At 28.7% G+C, this 24,875-nt stretch overlaps 1 protein-coding gene across 1 annotated transcript in view; it reads left to right on the forward strand.

Annotated features, from left to right (window-relative positions):
• The window catches only part of LOC132929067 (alpha-mannosidase 2), a 135,559-nt gene that overhangs the window by 41,665 nt on the left and 69,019 nt on the right, over window positions 1-24,875 (forward strand). Inside the window, exon 2 of the mRNA XM_060994127.1 lies at window positions 7,551-7,652. Within this exon, the coding sequence (XP_060850110.1) occupies window positions 7,551-7,652 (102 nt within the window). The remainder of the gene's footprint in view (window positions 1-7,550; window positions 7,653-24,875) is intronic.

The following is a 24,875-nucleotide window of genomic DNA, read 5'->3' on the forward strand; positions in this document are numbered from 1 at the left end:
GGATGCATTTCACTGATTTATTAATTTATTATACAGTTTTTATTTTACTGCAACTATTAGGTACATTATATAATACGAGGAAAATACGTGAAAATATTCATATACGGCTGTTACTATAATATAATATAGAGTGAATCATGAATGGTTTTAATTTTCAAAATAATAAAAAAACTCGTAAAATAATACAAAATATTACAATATGAATAATTGCTGGAATGTGATAGATTGTCAAATGGATTTTATGATTTCCGTTTGTTTTCTACAGCTGTTACCGTATAAGTTATAACAAATGAAAAAAGTAGCATAAAATATAATTTAATATTTACATTTAGTTTAACATTAATAATTAATGTAAATGATAAATTATTTATCAATTTGAACGATTACTCGTATCTATATAAATTAATATTTAGATATTCAGAACGTCGTGTGCTATATGCTTAATAAATTTGGCAGTTGTATAAATAATCGTGTATTATATATTTCATTGAAATTTCGCCAAACAATAATAATATAATAATAACAAAAATATTTAATTTTATATAAAAAAAACAATTAGTTATTTTCCTTTTGTTACTGGATTGCCGTACAAATAAAACACATAGTACAAAGAATGTTCGATGCACTGTTATAAGAGTTAACTCTTGATATTGAATTGATGATACAATAAGCTAACAGCTTAACACGATATATTTGCGATTTAACTTGAACGATTTGTCATTTATATATCTACGGATACTTTTGGCATCGATACCACGTCAAACCAATTAAAAAAAAGTCAATCTTTATTTGTAAATAACTTATTCAAACAAGAAGCTATCTTCGTCGATTTGTTGGGAAATGAATACCCGCAATATATTATGCAAACAAATGTAACGCGTATAATAAACATAATGATTTAGGAAGGTACAATATTGGCAAACGCGCGACTTGAACCGCGGCACGTGCGGGATCAAAAACTTTTAATATTGAATCATAAAACTACTTTATTTGAGTTTATACCTAAGTAATAATGTATAGGTAATATCATAATTGATTAAATATTTGTAGAAGTTTTTTAATAAGTATTTATAACTAAAATATTTTACTCGTGGTTAATGCAAAATATAAAATAATTATTATTATAATATATCTAATTGTTATTTGTTAGTTAGTAAGAATGTAAGCAGTAGGTAAACCATTATTAAGAATATTATTTAAATTGAAATATATAGGATTTCATTGGTAGACCTGTATAATGACTACCTCCTATTATTCGGATATACTCAATTAAATATTTTTTTTTGTCCGGATTTATTTTGCGTTGAATTTTGAGTCGGACAAAAAAATGGAATAATGGTTTAAATATAATTTCCTCGAATAATGTCTGCAGATTAAACATATTATATTATAATATATTATCTATCCTAATGTTTTATAATAAATATAATTATACCTACCTATATCGTATATTTGTACAAAACTAGAGGTATTTATTATTATTATTACTTAACAAGCTAAAATTCTATAACAATATGAGTTAAAATATTCACGTATTGACCATATCGCGGTGTATAATAGTGTAGGAACAGGTATCAAAAAGTAGTACAAATAATGAATTTCTATTACAAAACGCGGGTCAAACGACGGTGTTCGCGTATTGAGCAACTAGTGCATCCACGTGCGAATCTATTGGAATACCTACTGCGAATATCATTTTGAGCTGGATGACCATAACGAGGTGCAGTTAATAATAACGTCCGTATCGAGAGTATACCTAATATTTTTTTAAAAAAATTTCGCGTCGCTGATAACATTATATTGTATAGTATTGTTTTTCGTTCGATTATGATCTATAAAATATGTTATGATCACAATCTATTATTCGGACATGTTTGGCGTTGGACCTAATTTTTAACTTTCGAACTGATAGGTAATCTGTGGACACTTTCTATATAATATGTGGACGTTATCTCCGAGAAGTGAGTGAAAGAAAGGACCGACGCGGCGAACGCGAAGTCATCCACGTTATAGCCCACCCATTAAGCCGTCCTTCGTCCTTCATCACGCGCGTACCGATTCGGTTTCCAGATAACACGCACTCCGCTTAATATCGCCGACCCGATCGCTGCCGATGACTGTTATTAGTAGTCGTCTATTAGTCCGTTCGAGTTCGATAAACCATTATGTTGTATCATCGCCGTACGGCCGCGTTTCCGACGAGTACGCGCGCGTGTTATGGTGAAACGAGCCCGAAGATATTAATCGTTTCGTTTTAGACGCATTTTTTCACCCGCGAAAAACGTTTTACAGATCGCATACGGCAGCAACACGCAGTAATAATGTATTTAACGATGGCGTGCCGTGTACACCGCATACTTGAATAAACTCATATTTCCTGTTCAAGTTGGCGTCCTGCCTTTAAAATAACCGAAACGTCGAGCTCACGACTTTTCGTCGAATCGCGTTGTAACTGCAGTATATATTTTATGATTCAGATAACATTTCTCAATTAAAATGATACGCGGAAAGCTGTAAAAATATATATTAAGTAAAGTTTATAAATCAAAGGTAGATTATTTTAACAGTTAACATTAATTTATAACTAGTAAAATGAAACTAAGGATCTCGATGTATAAAAAACCCGAACATCAAACTTCAATATTTACAGTTGATTGGTTAAAATTTTTAATAATAGTTTAGTATACATATTACACAAATATCTGGCGTAGTATCTGTGGTCACTTCTATCCTCTAATTTTATATTAAAATACTCATTAAGGAAAACTCTATAATAAGAATACATGGGTAGCAAGATAATGATAGGTATTTATCGTTTAAATAATCACTCGAAGCATAATGTATTTATTTATATAAGGTTTGCCTACACATTTTTTTTCATTTAATTACAATATTATTTTTTATGACTACCATCAATTTTATTTAAAAAAAATAAAATTAATAAATACATATCGATACATAAAATATCTGACTGTGATGCTGATTATTTTCAAGTATATAATACGCAGTACTCCAGTCATCATGATACATAAACAGATGTTATTATTAAAGTCTTATAATTTTTCTAAAACTAAATTACATTGGGTCGTTTTATGAATATCGATAATATTGCAGATAACTGATATCAGTTATATGTCAAAACTTCAAAGTAACGGAAATGTTTTTTCGTAATATTATTTGTGTTAAAGTTCGATTGCAGTTATTATAATATAAAATTGTCGTTTGTTATTCAGTTTATTATGTATACGTGTTAAATAGTGTTCGAGGGTGCAGGCGTAGTGATGTACCGAAGGCGACAGCGCCTCGAGTCGTATTATAATTTAATAACAAATTTTAAGCTTACCACAATACCACATCCTTTATAATATTTACTGCTAGCTATAAAGATATACCACAGTATAATATAATATGCACCCTGTGCTAAAGTTGTCAGAACAGAATACTTTTCTCCAGACACATTTCTTTTCTAATAAATCATATTTAAAATATAACCATCCCAATACATTTCGTGAACACATTACCGAATAATAATAAAATAAAACTGAACAATTTACATTTTTGCTATGGAAATTATGCAGTGAATTTTCTCATCCAACCTATATATTTTATATACCTATACAAGCAATTCTATGGCTGTAAGTTAGGGTAGGTTAGGTACTATTATAACTTCCGAATCATATGGACGAGTTCTAGCTGTAGTGTTTAAAAAATTAGAAACCTTAGAACAAAACTACATGGTATGATTTCAAAAATAGGTCAACACATAATAATAGCTAAATATTAAGCCTTGACCTTCGATCGATTTTTGCTTGATTTTGTAAGTGGGAAACTACTCGTGAATCTTATAAGTGGCGAGGAGTATGTTTTAAAAAAAATGTCTATATGACGTAAACCTCCTCTATAATATGCTGTTGAAGTTTTATTCTGGATTGTTGGTGCACTTCATATATGTGTTGTGAGAAATGGAAACAATTTTCAATATATTACATAATATCATTATTAATAAGCATTTATAACAGTACGAGTATATTTGTGTATAGCTGTGACAATTGATTTTAATAAAAGAGTAAACTCAAAAAACGATTTTCTCTCAATCAGAAACTTCAAGTATATACTAAGTTATAATAAATTCCTCTCTTCTCGTCAAATATTTAAAAAAGTAAACGATGCCAGTACCTATATAATTGATTAATATAGTAGATATAAACATAATGTATAACTATGGAAATTAAATAAAACACGTTTAGCCCAATAACTAAACTTAATTATTCGATTAGCTTATTATATTATTAAATTTTATTATTATTATTTTTAAAGTAACATAGGATTAAAAAATATAAATGACTCACAAAAAAGAGCTGTTTGTTAGCTCAAAACCATCGTATCGATTCAGAAACATCTGTACATAACGAACCGATGAAAACTAAAGAAAAATTGTTCCATGCACAATTGCACAATAAGCATTTTAAATAAATACATACAAATATAATATGATATACACATTTTAATAACGCATTAATATTGATATATTATAACAGCAATAGTATCACTTCTTATATAATGAACTTAATTATTACTAAATATCTATAAGGACATCCTATTAAAATATGATACTTAAGGGATATCAAAATCATTTAATCAATACGAGCGTGTCAGTTTTTTGGAAAAATCATTAAATCAAATAATTTTTAATTTTTTAACAGCTGTAAATCGATCAATTTTAGGTTTTGAACTATAAGTCAATAAAAAAATTAAAAAATATAATCTGCTCAGGAATATAAAAATGAAAATGTTATGTTGTCTTTAAACAAAAAATTAAAAACCTTTAAAATGATAACGAATAACGATATTATTTAATAAAAGTATTTTTTTTAAATGTTTTTGAAATTATGAGTGTCTTAGTGTTTTAAGATAAATACATGGTAACAAATTTAATGTTTGCGGAATTCTGTAGTTAAATAATGATATTTTTTAGATGAGTAAAACTGAAGTAACGTTTACAAAGGTTTGTTTCTATCGTTTGCAACTATATCAAAAAAAATATGAACCCATTTTTAAATATTATTTAGTTCATTTTTAATTCAGTTTTATATTTCAAAATAATTGCATAGTACGTACTAAACTATTTTACTTGTTTTATTTGTTTTAGGTAGGTATAAGTAAATAATATTATGCGTCTATAAATACTATGTATATCTACCGATAATCCACTGCACTATTTAATAAATTAACGATAATTTTTAATTTATATTGCAATACAATGTAGGATGTAGATACTATTTACAATGCAATATATTGTTCCACTTGCATTATATATGCTTTTATACTATCACAATACATGTAATGATTATGTTTTTATGTTTCATATAACGTTCATACAATTAATTCATAATATCGAATAATGAGCATGAAGATTTAGGATTTTACCCGTCCAAAAATAATAACATCATTCTAATTTAATTATTCTCTGTACATTTTGTAAAATGGTTATTGATAAAATTAATAAGCAAAAAAATAATAAACATGAATTAATTATGTACACGATATTATCTTGAATTTATAAATTATTTATTATTATATTATGAAAATATGTTGACTCCCATTTGAACTGATTTCAACTAAAATTAATTAAACTTAACTAAAAAAAAATTTAAAAATAATATCTGTTTTTCTTTATGGAAATGTTACAATAGTACTAGCAGTATGTAGGTATACGTTTACTGTATTACATTACTTTACAGTACGCATATTATAAAATAACTAGAAATACCATGTTTAATAATATAAATTTAGGGCTCACATTTAAGCGTACCATACACAATACCTTAAGCATTTAAAATATCTCATCTTAAACTAAAATTTTAATAATGACTTATACATTTTGTCAGAAAACCTTGAAAAATACCATTACACAAACACAATTAAACTCTAAAAGGCGTGACAAAAAACGTGTAAATGGGATTTTTTTATAATAATATGCTATTAAAGCAAAGGTACTTCTGGTGAAATATGAATTGTTTTTTTTTCTTAAAAATAGTATTATCATAATGATAAATAAAATCAATGGATTTAAAACCAAATAAATTTCATTAAAATGTAAAAAAGCAATACAAATAATACAAATTACTGAAATTAGTGTGGTACACGACAAAAGATTGTCACTTGTACCGGAGCGTTAAAATGAAAATTAGAATAAACAAATGAAGGTTATAGACTATAGTATATATCTAATTTTGTTTATTTCTTCGGGTAACGGAACAGTACGTTTCATTAATGAATTGAATTAAAAATATATGATTATAGTTAATAATAATATACAGTTTTACAAAATAATACGCCGACAATGTCGAACGGTGCCGGTCTACGGTCGCGAACTCACGACTACACTAATTATATAATTCACGTGATACCACGCCGATCGCCTGGACCCGCGCTATGTCGTTGTCCAGTCTGGTGGACGACGGTCAGCAGGTTTACGCGACGAATCTACAAATATTAATATTACAATAATAATAATAATAATAATAATTCAATATAAAATTAATCACTACATTAGCATCGACCAAATGCCAATACAATATAATCTCAAAAGTATCAGCTATGTGTGCATAAAATAATAATTTCAAATCACTAATATCTTTCAGAAATTATATTTTTTAAGTATTTATATCATATGAATGAAAACATGCATTTATGAAATAAGTTAATTAGTTGTAACTTATAAGTATTATAAGATCCAATTATTGCAATAGGTAGTCGTCTAATATTTTGGACGGTACCTTTTTTAACACTACTCTGCTCATCAAAACCTTAAGTACTTATTGTGTTATAACTACTCGTTCCAATTCAATAATTTTACATTAAATATTATAATTTTAACAAAAACGTTGATACTTTTCGGGATGTTGAGTATTTATTATTTAAATTGTTCACCAATAAACGTTTCAATTGTACCGATAATCACTTCTGTGTATTTAAATAGTTTTAATGATTTTTTTTTTTGTACTTAAGTACTAAGTAGGTAATGCTTAACAATAGTTTTGTATTCAAGTGGAAGTAAACAGCTAATAAGATGGTTATTGTCACCACGTGTCATTTAATTCAATTGGAATTCGATAATAAAATCTGATGCGATGTATATTATTTACATTCTGTTGTGAAGTAATAGTTGTTTAAAAATCGGTAGGTATTCAGCTTTTGAATTAACGACAAAATAATCATGTTAAAATTATTTTAGACTGTACGCCGTTTGAGAGACTATATTCTTTTGATGTTTCCGCAATTTTATATTTAAATTAACATTTTTGTGCAGTCGATAATCATTAAACGGTGTTAAATATTTTTAAACAGTACAGTTATATCAATAATAGTCATTAATTTAGGCTGAACGTCTTATACGTCGTTTTTTAAAGAACGGAGTTATGAATCATACCCGATTTCGATTTTACGAATTAAGATTTACGATACGATTAATAAAACAACGAATAATATTATTATTATATGCACAAAACAATAATTCATATGTTTTAATATATAATATTTTTTTTTAGCCTTATTGGATGAAAAGTAAAGAATATTGGAACAACAGTTTCGACGAACGTTACAAGAAACTCCACGAAGACGTTATCAATAAAAAACGACTTCCACTCAAGGTATGTTCTAGAAAACCCGTTATGCTGTTATTATACTTCAGCTTAAAGGAAATACAATAATGTCTGAAATGTTTTATTAATGTCATCGCGTGACGAGTATGACATTTTTCCGTGTACAAAGTAGGTATTTTTTTATTATTACGGGCGTTATACACTTAGGGATGAATCACTACAACAGTCCGTCGGGTACCCTTTCCAACTGTGGAGACGACTTCTGTCACCTTGTTCACCTTTTTTTTTTATACATTGTGGTGCTACTTCAGTTGAACATAACTACTTTAGAAAATCCCTCCTTTTCCATTAATATCAACTTTTCATACGCAGATTCTTTAACTTATAATAACGCATTTGTTTAATTAATTTCAGTCTAAATTACATCCTTAACATAAAACCTTATATCATGGTTGAAATAAAATTATTTATATCAATATTCCAGTAAATAAAAATAAACTCCTTTATTTATTTGTATGTGATTTTTTTTTCGAACAAGTTGAATTTATTTCGTAGTAGATGTTATATAATACATACCTATATGTATAGGTAATACAATATAGGTAGGTACACTAGTTATCATAATTAAAATTACGTTTACATAATAACACACACATTTTTTTTTTAACATGAGATAATTTTTCATTTAAAAATCTCCATTTATACACCACTGCAGGTACTTCTAATAATATTTTATTATATTTTTCTCGTTAAATCACATCGATAAAAACTTTCGCACGCGCATCTACTATTGTAGTAGTAAGTTTATATTATACTCTATATCGTATAAGTACCTATACGAATAACATATACGCAATTTAATTAACTAATTATTATTAATCGGTGAAAATAAGTCTCCTGGCAGCCATCGTTTAAATAACCATGAAAGCACAATAATTATTATAATAATATAGTATTATACGACTTTTTTCCGCGAATTTCATATTCTCTTCGCTCTCTAATGCCCATAATAAACCTAAATAATTGCACTAAAGTTCTTCTTATTATTATTATTATTATTATTTACTTCGGCGACCCCGGAACTCAGGGATCGTAGACTCGAGTTCACCGTTTTCCGGGGGTGTACGTGGTGAGGGGGAGTGGTCGTGGGACGAGGTGTCAGGTGACCCACGAAATTGGTTATTTACTGCGGCCTATTCGTTTCCGTTAATAAAAATGTCCACTTACCTCCCCGTCCACTGATGTACACATCACCCACGACTCTTTGCTCGACCGCTGTAATACGCAGCCCGCAGCGGGGTGAAACAAATTGCAGCCACCGCACAAGAAGTTAATTCGGGTAGGTCGGTGCCACCGAGCAAGTATTTTATTATTTTATATTTTTTTTTTATTTTTCCCGCCATACCGCGTCCCAAACTCGTACGAAATTATTCCTTTCGTCGTCACGTTTCGTTTTCCGGTAATAGGATTTACTGGTCCGACACAATATATATAACGCCGCGCGCGCGGAAGTCAACTACGAAAATATTTTATACGCGTACCTTGTCCACACATGTGTGCAGTATACGTATACATTTATAAATATATATATATAGTGTGCAAAGGCACAGGAAATAATTTAAACGGGAACATATTATATAATATGGTACAACACACGCGTATAGTTTATTGTATGTGTATATATATATAAAAAAAAATATGTGGTCGCCAGTGGTGGGGAGGACACGTCTTTTAATGTCTAAAACTACAGCAAAACTTCTTTTTCATTTCTTGTCGGAAATAATATTAATCATATAGTACGGTTTTCGTATCATTCTGTAGCCAGAGAGACGGTAAAATCACTGTGACGTATGTTCTGAAAAAATACATTTTTCAAGTGGTCTCCGTACGATACCTTATATATATTAATATAATACTATATGTACGCAATAATGTTTTATATTATATAATGTACAATAAACATTAAACACGTAGTGTTTTTTTTTTTATTATATCTTTTGATTTTCTCAAATAGTACAGATTATAATTTGATTGATCGATTTAATGTACACATTCCATGTGAACTCTTAACTTATTAGATTCTAAAAAAGGTTAAGTTAGGACCTTTAACCTATAAGAGAATAACAATACAGTGTGGTATTGGTTTTACGATGGTGTTTTGTTTTATTATAAATTCTATTTATTTTTTTGACGTTTTCTATAACATTCTTGCGTATAGGATGAGTGTTCAAAAACTAACAGTATACTACTTGTGTATTTAGAGTCTAGACGATACTTTGAAATGGTAATTTTTCGTTTTTCTCAACACAATAAGTTTATAAGCTAATCGCATAGAAAAAATTTTTAAAAATTGTCAGCAACCAAAATTCACTCAGAATCTTCTTTCAAATGCGATGAGGGACCTATATGATAACTTTCCAATTTTAAACTTTAACAATTATCACACTATCTTTGGGGCTTAAGAGACAAAGAGAGTAAAGTCAAACGTGTCCAATTATCAATTATTATTATTGTTATTTTCATTATTAACATTTGAGTCAACCTACAAATTAATAAATTAATAAGGTAAAAAGCAAAAATTTCATTAGAATATAGTTTTGTATATTATTGCTTCTTGATGATTTATTCATTGTTTGATCACACATTAAGGGATCAAATAAATATTTATGGAAACGATTAAACAAAATAATATTTTTATAGGTGCGTTATCCTGTACACCGAGGTAAAATTTTCAACTTGAATATTGTTTGGTATTTTGTTATTCATTATATGTATAACAACTACTAACAGCCAAAAACAATTTTAAGTAACTTCACTGTCTACAGTGGTCTCTGAAAAACCACGGGGATGGGTGCCAGAGTAATGTTCGGGTTTCGGAACTTCAACCATTAAATAGTTAAAATGTTGAATATTATATTAAAATTCGATAAATGTGAAAAAATTAAACAACATAAAATAATAAAACCGGTTTCGACAAAAATCCAAAGTAATATACATATGGAATAATATACGTTTTTATTACTTCGCGTTATTGAAGTTGTTATAAATGTGTATGCGTACTACATACTAGGGTGGTTATAACGCGCGTTACGTTTTTTCAACTCTAATTTAATTATAATTTATGGTTATTTCTGCTGTGTTAATTAAGGCGTATGATTTATGTTTATTATTTGGGCTGAAATCTGCAAGCTTACGGGTGGTATGTTAAAAACAATTTACGATTTTACACACAAACTTATGTAGGTATAATATTTAGAGTGAATTAATCGCTAACACTGGTACAACTCGTAAAGCATTGTCAAACATGTAATTATTTGAAAACAGGTATATTAATAAATAGGCTGTGTATATTTGTTATAAAAAAAAATTAATATGATAATTGTAATTGTACATTGCATATATGTATAGATACACAAATCTACAAATGTGGGAGAATCTAAAATCAAAATAATTAATTAAATACCATTATAATAAAATAAGAGATTTAGTTAAGTGTATATAATCATAGAAATTTGATTAATATTTGTGTCTGTGGAATAGCTACAGAACTTATAATGATTTTCAATCATCACATTGTTGATGTTTTAATGGTTGATATAGTATAAGGTATCAATACACATTATTATTGGTTTATCGAAGTTTGGTTTGTATTATTATTTTAGTTACATACGTTTCAATAACTTTTCAATATTAAAACTTATTGAACATCAACACTTAATTAATTTATTATCATGAATCAATTAAAAAAGTTTCGGTGCGTATTTCGTAATAAATAAAAATTAATTTATTCCTCGTAAAACAGCACCAAAAATTACGAATCTCAAATTTTATTTCGATTAAAAAATGTTTCCCGTACTTATTTTTATTTCAATTTGAAGATATATTTGTTTAATAATTAAAAATTTCTATGCATTTTTTCTTAGTAAAATTATAAGTATGACGTAGTACAAAATATTTTTTTTTTAATATTTACCATTCTTTGATAATCTTAACGCGTTATATTTTACCAGAATGTGGTTAACTGAAGCCAAACAACTTTATCGTCACATAATATAAATTATACTATATAATTAAATTAAAACTATTTACAATACTAATAAATAATAATTAATAGCTAAATACTATTTATTAAAAAAAAAAAAAAAAAAAAACCGATGTTTACTGATACGTTACTTTAGACAGTGCAACTGATAATATTTATCAATATATAAATATATATTATATTTATAATATACTTTAGTTATGTTGTTATACATAGTACATACCTAAGGTCAATCATATTTGCAATTTATGAAATCACTATATAATAACACTCCGTGCCAATAGAAATATCGATCTTTATAAGACTTATATTTTATAAAATATCTCATGTACTAATAGTATTATCATGACGTTTGAGCGGTTATTTTTTCTATATATATATTTATGTGTGTTATAAACTTATAAACCTACCCGACAGTAATTTCGAAGTTCGTGTTCCTGCAGTGATGTCATCACCGTTAATCGCTTTTTTTATAACTATTTAATTTGTTTGTTCTTAATTAGTTTTATACTTTCCGATTAATATTTCAGCCACTGACGTGACAATATCTATATTATACGTATACAGAGTCATAGAATGGAAAAAGTTCAGAGGACGTTATTTTGAGAGATTGTAGATATTATATATATATATATATATTATACGGGGATAGAGAGTTTCTTATATTTTATTTTTATTTTTGTAATCCATATACTTTTCTTATTGTGATGTGAAATACTCGTGTAATCTAAAGGGATAATACTTTGTAAAGATCTTTCTCTGCCTTTATTTCACTTTACCGGGTCGCTTTTCCGCGTTTCTTTCTTCGATCACTACTATACAATATGTACAGTATATATATATATATAATACATTTATATGATGCAGTTATCTCACCATTCTCACCGCATTTCTTCACGTCAATATCTATTATACACACCTATCCATTTTATCTCTATATATTTAAGATAATGTCTCGAATATTATTATTCTCTCAAATAAACAAACATTTCCCTCGAAGTGCTTCAGGATTCAATCAATTTTATCGAAGTGATGTATTTCAATAGTTTTAAGAAAAATGTATTTAAACTAATGAACAATGGAAAAACGCGGTTGGAATAATTTTGTATAACTAAGTAAGTTTGATACGGGCATTATAAAACGGAAAAAGATATTTTATGTAAATGTTTGATAAACAGTATTATTATATATATATAATAACAGTAAATCATAAAGCATGTGCTTAAATAATGTTGTTATAATATAGTGATTTAAACTATATTATATTATATATTATCAGCTAAACTCGCATAATGTATATATTGTTTATACAGATATACAATAACAATATTAAAACATTTAAATTCCTTCGAAATAGAAAAAAACCATAAATTATCTAATTATAATATTACACAGATTTATATATTTCTTTTTTCTATATATTTGTTCATTATACTCAACAACCGTTGAATGTATTTTTAGTTTTATTTATTGAAAATAATTATGCGTGGGAGCCTCTTCTATTGCTTTGGTTGGCTACGTGTTATAGACTGACTGCAAAGTTATATAATATGAGTGGAACTCGGTTTCTCGTTATTTTTCTTTTTTTTTTGTGATTTTTTTTATAAGTACATATATACTCGTGAAAAATTGAGAGTACATATATATTAAATATATTTATTAAATTCGTTGCATATATTACACTAAAATAATAATTTTTATTGAAACAAAAATGTAAATAAATTCTCGAAGAAACAATTGTATTATTATTCTAATATATTTTTGTAATAATAATATAATATACATATAAATGCTCGAAATAAACGATCAATCACAAGTTATGACGCATGCAACGTTATAGCGAATTATACAGCATCTTAAATTCAATCGTCCAATGAAATTATTTTTTCAAAAATTCATTGGATCGATTTTTTATGTATACATAGACTATCATTTATATTTATATAGATACCTGCAGCTTCTGTTTTGAATTCAATTCCGTATTCACTTGGCATTGTAACATACTTTTTAATTTGATTGTGCATAATATAAAGTAACCACCACCGTGCTCTGTATTTTATATCATTTTAATCAATAACATTGTCGATTATCACTCAGCAAACAAATACATTGACCATTGACTCTTTTTTGATACCTGTATAATAATTGTTTTCTGAACGGCAATCAAAGTGTATTCTGAAATAATTTTACCCAAATAGAAATCATAGACAATCACAACAATATATACGTTGATATTGTACTAAACAAAGCAGCCTGCAAGTGAATTTAAAAAGAAATCTAAACCGTCACTCCTGCAGTAGATTATAAGAAAGCCTAATTCAAGTTACATTGTTATAACTCTTAGTCCTTTTTCCGTGTATATACACACGTGTATAAAAACATCCAACACTGGCAACACCATGTTCGACAGCTTTTTACAAGTACCTATATATTAATAATATTAGTACATGCATCCCAAAAATTAATATATGTCTTTGTATATTCTAAGATATTGTCTGTAGGTTCACAGTGGTAAAAGAATCACTCTGTATATATTACGCTCGACGAATGATAAAATAATAATTTTTCTTGCCTATATCACACGTCATATTATTATGTTTTCCTTACACGTCGACGGCCGCTAGAGTACGATTAAGCGACGCCGTCGACGGAACATACACACACACACACACACACACACACACACACGTCTTGTACATTTGCAAACGTTATGTATAAATATATAATATATGTTACTATACGCTTTTTTTTCTCTCCCGACGAATGTGTAATATATTATGTGTACCTATATCTGTGTACTGTATATAGTATATATATAATAATATATAATACCTTTCTGCCGTCTATTCGAATTTATTATTTAGTATTTACCTATATGTGTATAATAATATACAGAGCATCAGTTGTGTTATGTACGCATAATAATAATAACGCGCCTTCTCTCTCACTCTCTCTCTCTCTTTCTCTACCTCTCTCACACACACACACACGCCTACGCTTTTGCAGTCGCATACGAAGATGTGCGAGTATCGAGTGAAACGATGCCAATGTCACAGGAGATCAACGTAAAATCCACCCTCGGGACCGAACGGAGACGATATGTATTTATAGAGACGAGAGGGGGAAGGAGATAGTGAAAAGCGGGTGTACACGTTGAACGAATGGGTCAGGTATTACACGTATATATATATATATATATATATATATATATATAAGGTATGCGTGTGCTGAACAGGACGGGAATAGAAAATAAATACGAAAATGTGTGTTTAACGGGCGCCAAGAGCTTGCCGTCGCATAAGAGCCGAGTAATAACCCGGCCTGCAGTTGAACACATATATTACATTGTATGCTTGCGGAAACCTCCGACACTGACGACGAGCCCTCATCTCTTAATTGTTACCCCCGACAGAACATCGTCGGGAAGAATAATGCGTTACAATGTTTAATTATGATGGCTCTGTGTTTAATGTATGCGTATAACACTTACCGCACTGTAATATAATAAATGATTATGTATTATATTTTTGTGTCTCGTTGCTCTGTGTCACGTCTTATTATGATTTTCCGTAAAGCAATAATAGTATTCAAGCACACGTCTTCTGATATTTGGAGTGCTAAACCCCAGTCGCACTGTTTTAAATGTATTAATTCGAATTTATATGTATAAAATATACGTTAAAATGTAAAATTATTGTAACGGGTATTTTTTTATAAAAACGCTTACATGTATGACATAAGCCCAGTATAATATTATTATGTGTTAATATAAAAAAAATGTATAATTTTCAGTAATATATACAAACATATAGGTAGATAATTACCAGATAGTCTTATTCAGACTTTCAGCTTAGATGTCATAATATGAATATAAGTGATTCTGGATTTTTTTGATAGGCATTAATTATATAGTTAAATAAACGCGATTTATCATAACGTTTCAATCAAAAAAATAATAACGAAAGGAAAATGGTATTCGGTAAAAATATAGCAATATATAATAAATAATTGTATCATAAATGTAGGTATATGTATATTAATTTGTAGGTACCTTTACGAGTTTATTATTATTGTCGGTATTATAGAATCACCATAATGCGACTTATAGTATATTTATCGCATGTTAAAACGATATTACTCTATATCTTATTCAAATCGTTATGTATTTATAACGGATATTCTTATTAAGCTGGTGCACTTTTGAGACTATTGAATTATGACGTACTAATACAGCTTAAACACACGGCTAATATAATATATTAGTATAAAGTTAATATACAATACATATAAATGTAGGAATATAATTATATATACACTTAACACTTGTATAATACGTATAATTATTATAAACTCATCACGCGTTTTATTATTTTATGTAATACGTGTACACAAAATATGGTACGTATTATAATTATTGTGCTAGCTTTAATTTTCAAAACGGCGTGTATATTATATCCACGTAAGAGCGCCGTGAGAATGCTAATACTATTGAATTACGCAGAAACTTTAAGCGAATACGAAATAACGCTCTAAAAGGAATCTTTGCGGCGTTTAACGAGGTTTTACAATCTTAATAATAGAGTTGGATGAAATCTCGGTCTTTCACGTGTTATTTAGCGCACGCTGCCGCGCGTAACGATTTACACAGTACGCGGATAAACCGTAAAAATCTCCAAAGAATTAAAGGCAAATTATAGAATTTCCTATTTATTTTATGTGCCGAATAAAACAGTACATACCTACCATACATAACATTATAATATACCTTTATATGGAGAAACGCACGCGAGCAGTAAATGCGTCTTTGCGAAAATTAATCCTATTTATACTTCACCCCTATCCCCTATCTTCACTCAAATATGCACCGATAATTTATGAAAATAGTATAGTATTGGACATATAATAACAAACTTGAAAAAATTCGTAAAATAATACTTCATTCTGTATGTTACAAATCTAATTTATCAACAAGTCCTCACATATTATAGTCATTAGTTATACAAAAACATTCTGGGAATTTTAAAAACGGATTCTTTAAGAGCAAATGGAATTATTGCTATAATAATATTTTCCTTACACCTTATCTCATGATGAAATTGATATCTCGTTTTTACTTTTTATTGAGTCTGATAAAATTTAAAAATATTATAACCACAACAATCACGCAATAACCATCTATTCTATATTCATCGTTTCTCCCAAAACTACGTTTTAAATCACCCCGCTAATATTTTAATCATATGGCAACAATCTACATGTAAATATAATTAAAGTAGTTAGTATTCCTCTTTTTTTTATTTTTAAATTTTCATTCCATTATGAATATTATTTTGTATAATAATACAATATATTTTGTTTGTTATCAGTCCATTTACTAAACTTTTTATTGTTACTTATTAATTAATTGTTATTTATATTTACTATTGTTAAATTATCATTACTGCAGTATTTGAAATTGGACAATAATTGCCCGTAAAATAAATAAATATATTACCACATCAAATGTCGAAACGTGTGCTCGGGCGGCACCTGTCAACCGGTCGGACAAAACGGTTTTTAGTTTTTTCGTATAAACGCTAATATATAAATAAAATACATACATCATCGTCAACGGTAACACGTTAAAATAATAATATTCAGTGTAAATATGTACGCTCAAAGTGTTAAATTCGTAATGACATATTATTTAGGTACCGCCTCGAAGCCTTATTATCGACCAATTAGTATTTATTTATTTTAATTGGCGTATATTGTTTTTAAACAGTGAAAAAAAACTTAGTTATAACAGCACCGACGCACGGCCCCGTTTATAATAATAATATGGGTTCGCACAATCTTTTAAAATCAGTGGGTATAGATCACGCGAACAAAACGTATAATATGCGTATACCTTCGCCGCCGTATAACAGTGTCGCTAATATAAGTTCCCACTAACCGCGACGCCGTTGTCCCTTCTCAAAGCGTTTAGCGCATAAAACGTACATAATATTATTCTAACTACGTTTAAACACGTACGTATATCACTCCACAACTACCATATTGTACCTAATATAAATACCACACGACCGGCGCCATCGCCTAGCCATACAGAGTGCTTCACCAAACGTATACTCACCCCATTTGTTCCATTTGTTCTTAGATAACGTGCAGTTTTTCAAAATATGATGTTTAAAATTTTTAAATATTCTCAGAGGTCATACGTATTTTCACATTCTTAAGAAGCGTCCAGCAGAAATAAACACCTCTATTTTTCAAATGAAAACCTTATTTTTCTACTGTTCGTTTATTATTTAGCAGATTATTTGTTTAAAAATATTTACGTATCAAAATCAAAATTTATTTTAGTAGATTTTTAGTTATTTAACTTTGTTTACTAAGAATAATAAGTCTATAAAAATAAGCTTGGATAATAAGTCTAATAAGTTTACGATTACCTAAAAAGAAACTTATTGATCTAAGTACATAATATTACATCGATTTTATATATTTTTTAAAACTATTTTTAATGACTATCCAGATATATATGAATCGTTCGCAACACTATCCTTCTTTCTTTAATAGTGGTCACAAAATCACAAATTTTAAAAGAGTTATATAGACTAGAAGTAATAATATAGTTATGCTTAATATAAAGATTTTAATAACTGAAAACTATATACTTGTTTAAATTTTGAATAAGATATATCAATATTTTCAAAAAAATTATTCACCAAAAAATTTACAATAAAATAGAAGGTCTTGTTTTAAAAACATAAGTTCTTATCACCACAAGACATTTTTTAAGAAGTACAAAAATGCAAAAAAAATTGATAATATAGACAGCATATAGACTTGCAAGTATATTTTAAAAATTTTATAAATAGGAATTTAAATACATTCATTATTGATTGATACATATAGGGATAAGCATACTTGGCGATACCTCTTTTATGTTGTATACACATATAAAGTTTCTGAGTTGGTTTTATTCGGGAAAGCATTGCAGTGGTTCACCCTGTACACATGAGGTCATATGGAATATACCGTATAATAATATTGTACTCATTTTATTGTATATATACTTGTGGTTGTTATTATAGTCACCACAGTAATGATAATCAAGAAAAAAGAGTCGTCCACAAATTGTTTTTACACAATATAATATACTATATAGGTACACGATGAATATATAATAATATAACATCCTATATCTACCTCTAAAATACTGTTAGTTTTCATGAATCCGCATTAACGGTTTTAATCAACCATGTCATCGCGATAACGTTCGACGCGTATCCTACCAATTATTTTAATCGTCTCGGTGATGTACATATTGATATTATTATATTATTGGTACGTGTTTCGTCACAGTAAGAGTTATTATTATTACATTTTTATTTTTATTCGACAATAAGTATAAAAATAATTATTGCGAATAATAATGCAAGTACGGCGCTAGTTATAATTATTTCAAAAGTTGTTTTTTTTTATTTGTTATAGTTGTATGGCACCTTTATACGCTATTGGCTGTAACAGTAAATATTAAGTAATATTTTGACATTATGCCAAGTCTGAATCAAAGGACATAAATTTCAGAGAAAATTAATAAGTTCTCGGTTGACGAAAAATCCTGATCCTGCGAGGGATTCTAATAAGTTCGTTATTTCAATATTCTAAGCAGCCCAGCTGACTTCACAATGGGCTCTGAAAATAAGAAGTCTTTACTGTGTTTTTTTATTTATTGATTTTTGAGCAGTTTCTATACGCATTTGAACAAAGACTTGCTTTGCACCCATCGATTTCGTTTATGTGGATCGTAGACTGATTAAAAACGATTTCGTTTTCCCTGAGGACAAGCTTTGATATTTGTTTTATGTTACCGAGCATTTCACACCACCACAACGCTCTGGGTATGAAGTATATAAAATAATATATATATATATATTGAAAATATTTAACAACCGCCACAGCACCCCCAAATCAGAGAAGTTATTTTCACTTTTCAGTAGTTTTGTTGAAAATAGCAAAGAAACATCGAATACCAATTTTGTACAAAAACTTTATTGTTTTCGTGTAAACAGCTATATATAGCATAATAGTTCCCCGAGATAGAAGAAAGAATCCTACTCTCGCCCGTGCTACACACTTTTTATGTAAATCCGTCGATCCCACGAATGACGCTGGATCTGAATTAATTTAAGACATTTGTCCACGATTTTTGTTCTTTGTTGAAAGATACAATTCATGCAAATGGTCTTAAGATACTATACTATAGACAATACAAAATGATTCACCAAACTTATCTTGTATACTTCCTTTATGGAGGTATTCCTTTATATTTATTTATAGTTAAGCATTTATTCTATATTAGGTATATTCTTATTTTTGTAATTTTTAATTATATCTATTTAACGATCAAATTTTCAAATACAATTTATATTATACTAACTTATACTTATACTTATATTATACTTTGACGTATCTGGATAATTTGAACGATTAGTTTTTGAGTTCTTTAATCATTGGTTCACGATAACAATTTTGAAAGGGATTGAAAGAAGGGCTAAGTTTAAAAAAAATTGGTAATTTATATTTTGTTATTTGTTACGTGTTTAGGGAAACTCCCTACAAATACAATATTGTCTATAAAACAACTCAATCAGGCGATTAGTAGAGCATAGTGGGTTGTATTATTGATTATAAATAATAGTATTTATAACCAATGGTCGTATTTATATATAAATACATACTAAATTCATAATATTATTTTGTATTCAAAGTTTGGTTTCTAATGTTGCGTTTGAAAACGTATTTCATACGGCCGTAGAAGTACATATTATTATATTGTTTTTAGACTCACGTTTTTAAATTCGTTTTTATCATTGAATGCCCATCAACTACAATATAGATAAATAATGGTATCTATTGTACGTAGTAATAGGCAATGGCTATAATATACGACATATTATTATAGTACACAATATATTATTTTTGGTCAATCATCGCTGCCAATATGCGCGTGTATTTACAGGGGATAACTCATTTCGAGGGCGGAAATCGGCAACGACACTCGACTTTTCGTTGGCACCGTTTACCCCGTACGCACACTCGTAAATTGTCGATTTTTCAGTTCGAACCGATATAAATATATAGACTTGCGCTATATAATACGCGTTAAAACATAACACGTAGACAATAACATAATATATTTTATTTGCACGCGCTCGATCTGCACCACTCGACTTTACCGTCGTCTATATAAAATAACGGTTTCCCCGTAAAAATATGCTCGTTTTACGTGATATCATAATATTTATATGGGTAGGTGTATATTGTACATACATGTAGGCATGTGTGACGTACACACTGCAGACTGATATTATTCGACCCATTAGTGATGCGTATAATATTGTACACGATGTATAAAATATATATGTATACCTACCTATACATAACAGTATCGTAGAAATAGCCCCATCGGCGCATGCAAAACCGTCATCGCGTGGTTAAGGCATCTCCTCCCGCGCGTATAAGACTGTATAGTATATTACAATAATGATCATGATGATAATAATATTATAACGACAACGACAACACATTATATACAATACCGATACGTGTGTTACGTGATATAAATATATGTATGGTATGCACAATGCAGCAAATATACATTAAGTTTGACATTCAAAAACGCGTGGGTTACTTACAACATATAATATGTATATACAGATACATATGCTCACTAAACATGTCTACTCTTTCACCCTTAACTTTTCAGTTAATAATGAATTTATTCAAATTCGAATTTTTGGAATTTTTAAATATAGGTACTTATAAAGATCATTTTCAAATTTCTGAATACTTTGGTACTATTTAAAGAGTGCCCTGATTCCTGAACTCCTATAGCTGTGGTGATAAAAACTATTCTTCATCTGTTCTTCTAATGAGAACTTTACTATAAATTATTAGTGCATGATTTATGTATCTAATTAAAAATTCAAATGAGTTTATTGTTTTTCAGTTATAAATTTTTTTTATATACTAATAGAATAATAATCCTTTAAAATTGTACAAAAATATAAAATTGATGTAATATTGGAATAAATATTTAATAGGTATACTTAAACCATTTTAATAAATTATAAATGTTAGATACTAGAATCAATGCTTGACTTGGAAGGGGGACTCAGTGGATGTTGGATAAACGAGCGTTCCACACAAAATTCAATATCACATTACTGTACGGAACAAAGCGCCCCCCACATCACCACCAGCCACCCATAATCCCCAAAAAATCATTAAATTTATTATATAAAAATATTTTAAGATAAAGAAACACTTATTTATTTATTACACATCATCCAATGAAGTTAAAATTTAAATTACGGTTTATAAAGATATATAATATGTTATTATAATAACTCATCAATACACCTACAAAAACCTTATCATGTATTATTACATATATACGCCAATACACCCATGTACATGAATACAGTATTGTGCGACACAAACGTCGTCGAGAAACGCTTTTATGGTAACAGCACAACCCGTGGTTGAAGATATAAGTATGACGTAAAAGTTTAGCTACCGTGAACAACAAAAATAATATAAATATATATATAAATGCAATTTATTGAATAGAAAAAAAACAGTATTGTACATCGTCAAATGGGCTTCGAATCAAACGTATATTATTATTATATACGTGTACATTTAAGCAATAACAATAGAATAAATATCACGTACACATGGATCGGCGTCCGCGATCCTATGTGCGAAAATAAAAAGAACGAAGAAAAACGTCCGGGGGACTGTCGTCGGCGGCCGTACTCGTTACCGCGAATACGAAAAGAACGGTTTTTGGAAAATACTCCGGAAAAGTCTTAAAATCCCGTGAAAAGTTAAATTGTTTAATATTTTAACTTTTAATTTTTTGTCCGAGAGGGGGGATTTTTCCGTTCGGTGTGTGAGAGATGCACGGATATAAGGTTCTAGATTCTTCTTTTCCTTTTTATTATTATCATTTTTATTATTCTTATTCCCAATCTTATTATTATTATTATTATAATTATTTTATTCTTATAATAACTTTTATTTAAATTGTGCGTTTATCGGCGATTGCACTATTGGGGTTTCTACGGTTTCTTGTTATCTGTCATAGAACACGATACCGGTTCTGTGTTATCGCTAATGAACTAGGTATAAAAGGCCCTGTGAAACGACCAGCATTGACATTCACTGTCTTTCCTCCGTCGTAGCAAGACCCACCCGGGCAGACTTGTGCGATTAAGGAAGGCATCTGATGTCTATATTTTTTGATATTTAGCATATTTTATGTTGCCTGCACATTGTATCGCTTTTACTCAAATTATTAAATAGTGATTTTATTCATAACTAATTCGTTGCTCAAGCTCTGGTAGGCACAAACAAAATTCGACCTTGGCTTTGTTCCGTGGCTTATATAAGTCTGGCACAGTTCGGGCGCAAGACTGCCAGTGCTTGGTGAGTTGCGGTTGCGGGAACACTGATCGTCACGTCTGTATTAAATATTTGTGTATTTTTTTTTTTTTTTTATATTCCCGTATCACGCAATAAACTGTCATTTGTAGGTATACATTATTCGTGAGTGTTCAAGTAAGTTTCCCAAACAGAACGTATATTCGTAAAAACCCCGTTTCCCTGTGCGTTATCGACATTGTTGACACGCGCAGAGTTACGGCAGGTTACGTTCCGCATAAATGACGATTCGCGCGTACGTCGGATCTAGTGAGCAGATGGCACAGTTCCAGTGACTCGTAGAGTTCCATGTTACGGGTGTATCGTTCTCGTTTGAGCTGCCCGTCTCGTGTGCCGCTGTAATGATCTGACAACGCGTGCGATTCGATTCTGATCCGATTATTCGGTGGCTGTGACGTCGTTGAATGACATACGAATCTGTTCGAAACATTGTACACATTACGAAAACGTTAATTTTTTTTTTTTTTTGGTAGTGTGTAAAATTGTAACGTATAATAATTGTCTATTATACAAGATCTTTTTTAGTAATACATATATCCATTTAGTTCATTTAGTTAAATTTATTATTTATAAACACCTAGTTATGAATATTTTTTTTTATAGTTTTCCTATAAAAAATGAGCAATTAACTCAACTGTACAAAAAACGTTTCTGAGAGGAGTCAGTCTTTTTTCTCATATCCTACATTACAAAGTGATATGTTTTTTAAATAATTATTAAAGTCATTTAGTTTACTTTTGTATATCTATTATTATTATTTTTTTAAATTTAATAAAATATCAAAAATTGATTGAGGAGAAATGATTGTTTTACAAGTGAATATCGAATGTCGTATACATTAAAAATTGAAATGCTCAAAAAAGACTAATTTGACTTTTTTTTAAATTAATTTTTCATACATAGGTTAAACAACTAATAAATAACTTAGTATCACATTTTTAAATATTAGGTATAAATACATAAAAGAATTTATGCATTTCTATAATTGCAAAATAATTTAATAATTTTTGTCAAATTTCTAACTTTAAACGCTTATAAAACAATATTGTGAATTTTCGATATTTTTTGATTGAAAAATTAACAACCTATGAATTTGCAAGCATTTTTATCCAACAAATAATTTTCAGTCGACATTTCTAAAAATAAAACTAGAAAAAATTGAAAAGTTCTTATACCTATAAATAGCTCAAAAGTAGTCGAAATCTTAATTGTAAATAAAAAATAATACTATAAACATTTGTTGAGATTTTCGAGTATTTACAGTTATTCGTTTTTTATATAAAATATTTTAGCCGTTGTCGGACGTGATTATATAAGTTTCGTACATATGAAACATTTTATTGGAAAAATCGCACGACTTTAAAAACGTGAATATAAATAATACACTAACTAACAACATCATACGGTTGTAATGTCGTTTTAAGTTTGACGCAAAAACATACCGGGAATATACCGTTTGAAACGTTTGAATATATTACTGTTCCATTGTATTTTATTTTTTGTTCTATATTTACTTTATTATGTAATTACTGACATTATTGTACATTATGCAATAGGTACATTAATTTGCAGAAAAAAAAAGAAGGATCGTTTTTTTAATTAATGTTATTTCGGATAAAAAAAAATTATCTTTTGACATTTATTATATTTATTATAATATAATATAATATCATACGGTATTGTCTCTCATCGTGTATCTCGAAATTTCATATTTTGTTTTACTTCAATTG

This window comes from Rhopalosiphum padi, chromosome 1, assembly GCF_020882245.1.
Source record: "Rhopalosiphum padi isolate XX-2018 chromosome 1, ASM2088224v1, whole genome shotgun sequence".
Lineage (NCBI taxonomy): Eukaryota > Metazoa > Arthropoda > Insecta > Hemiptera > Aphididae > Rhopalosiphum > Rhopalosiphum padi.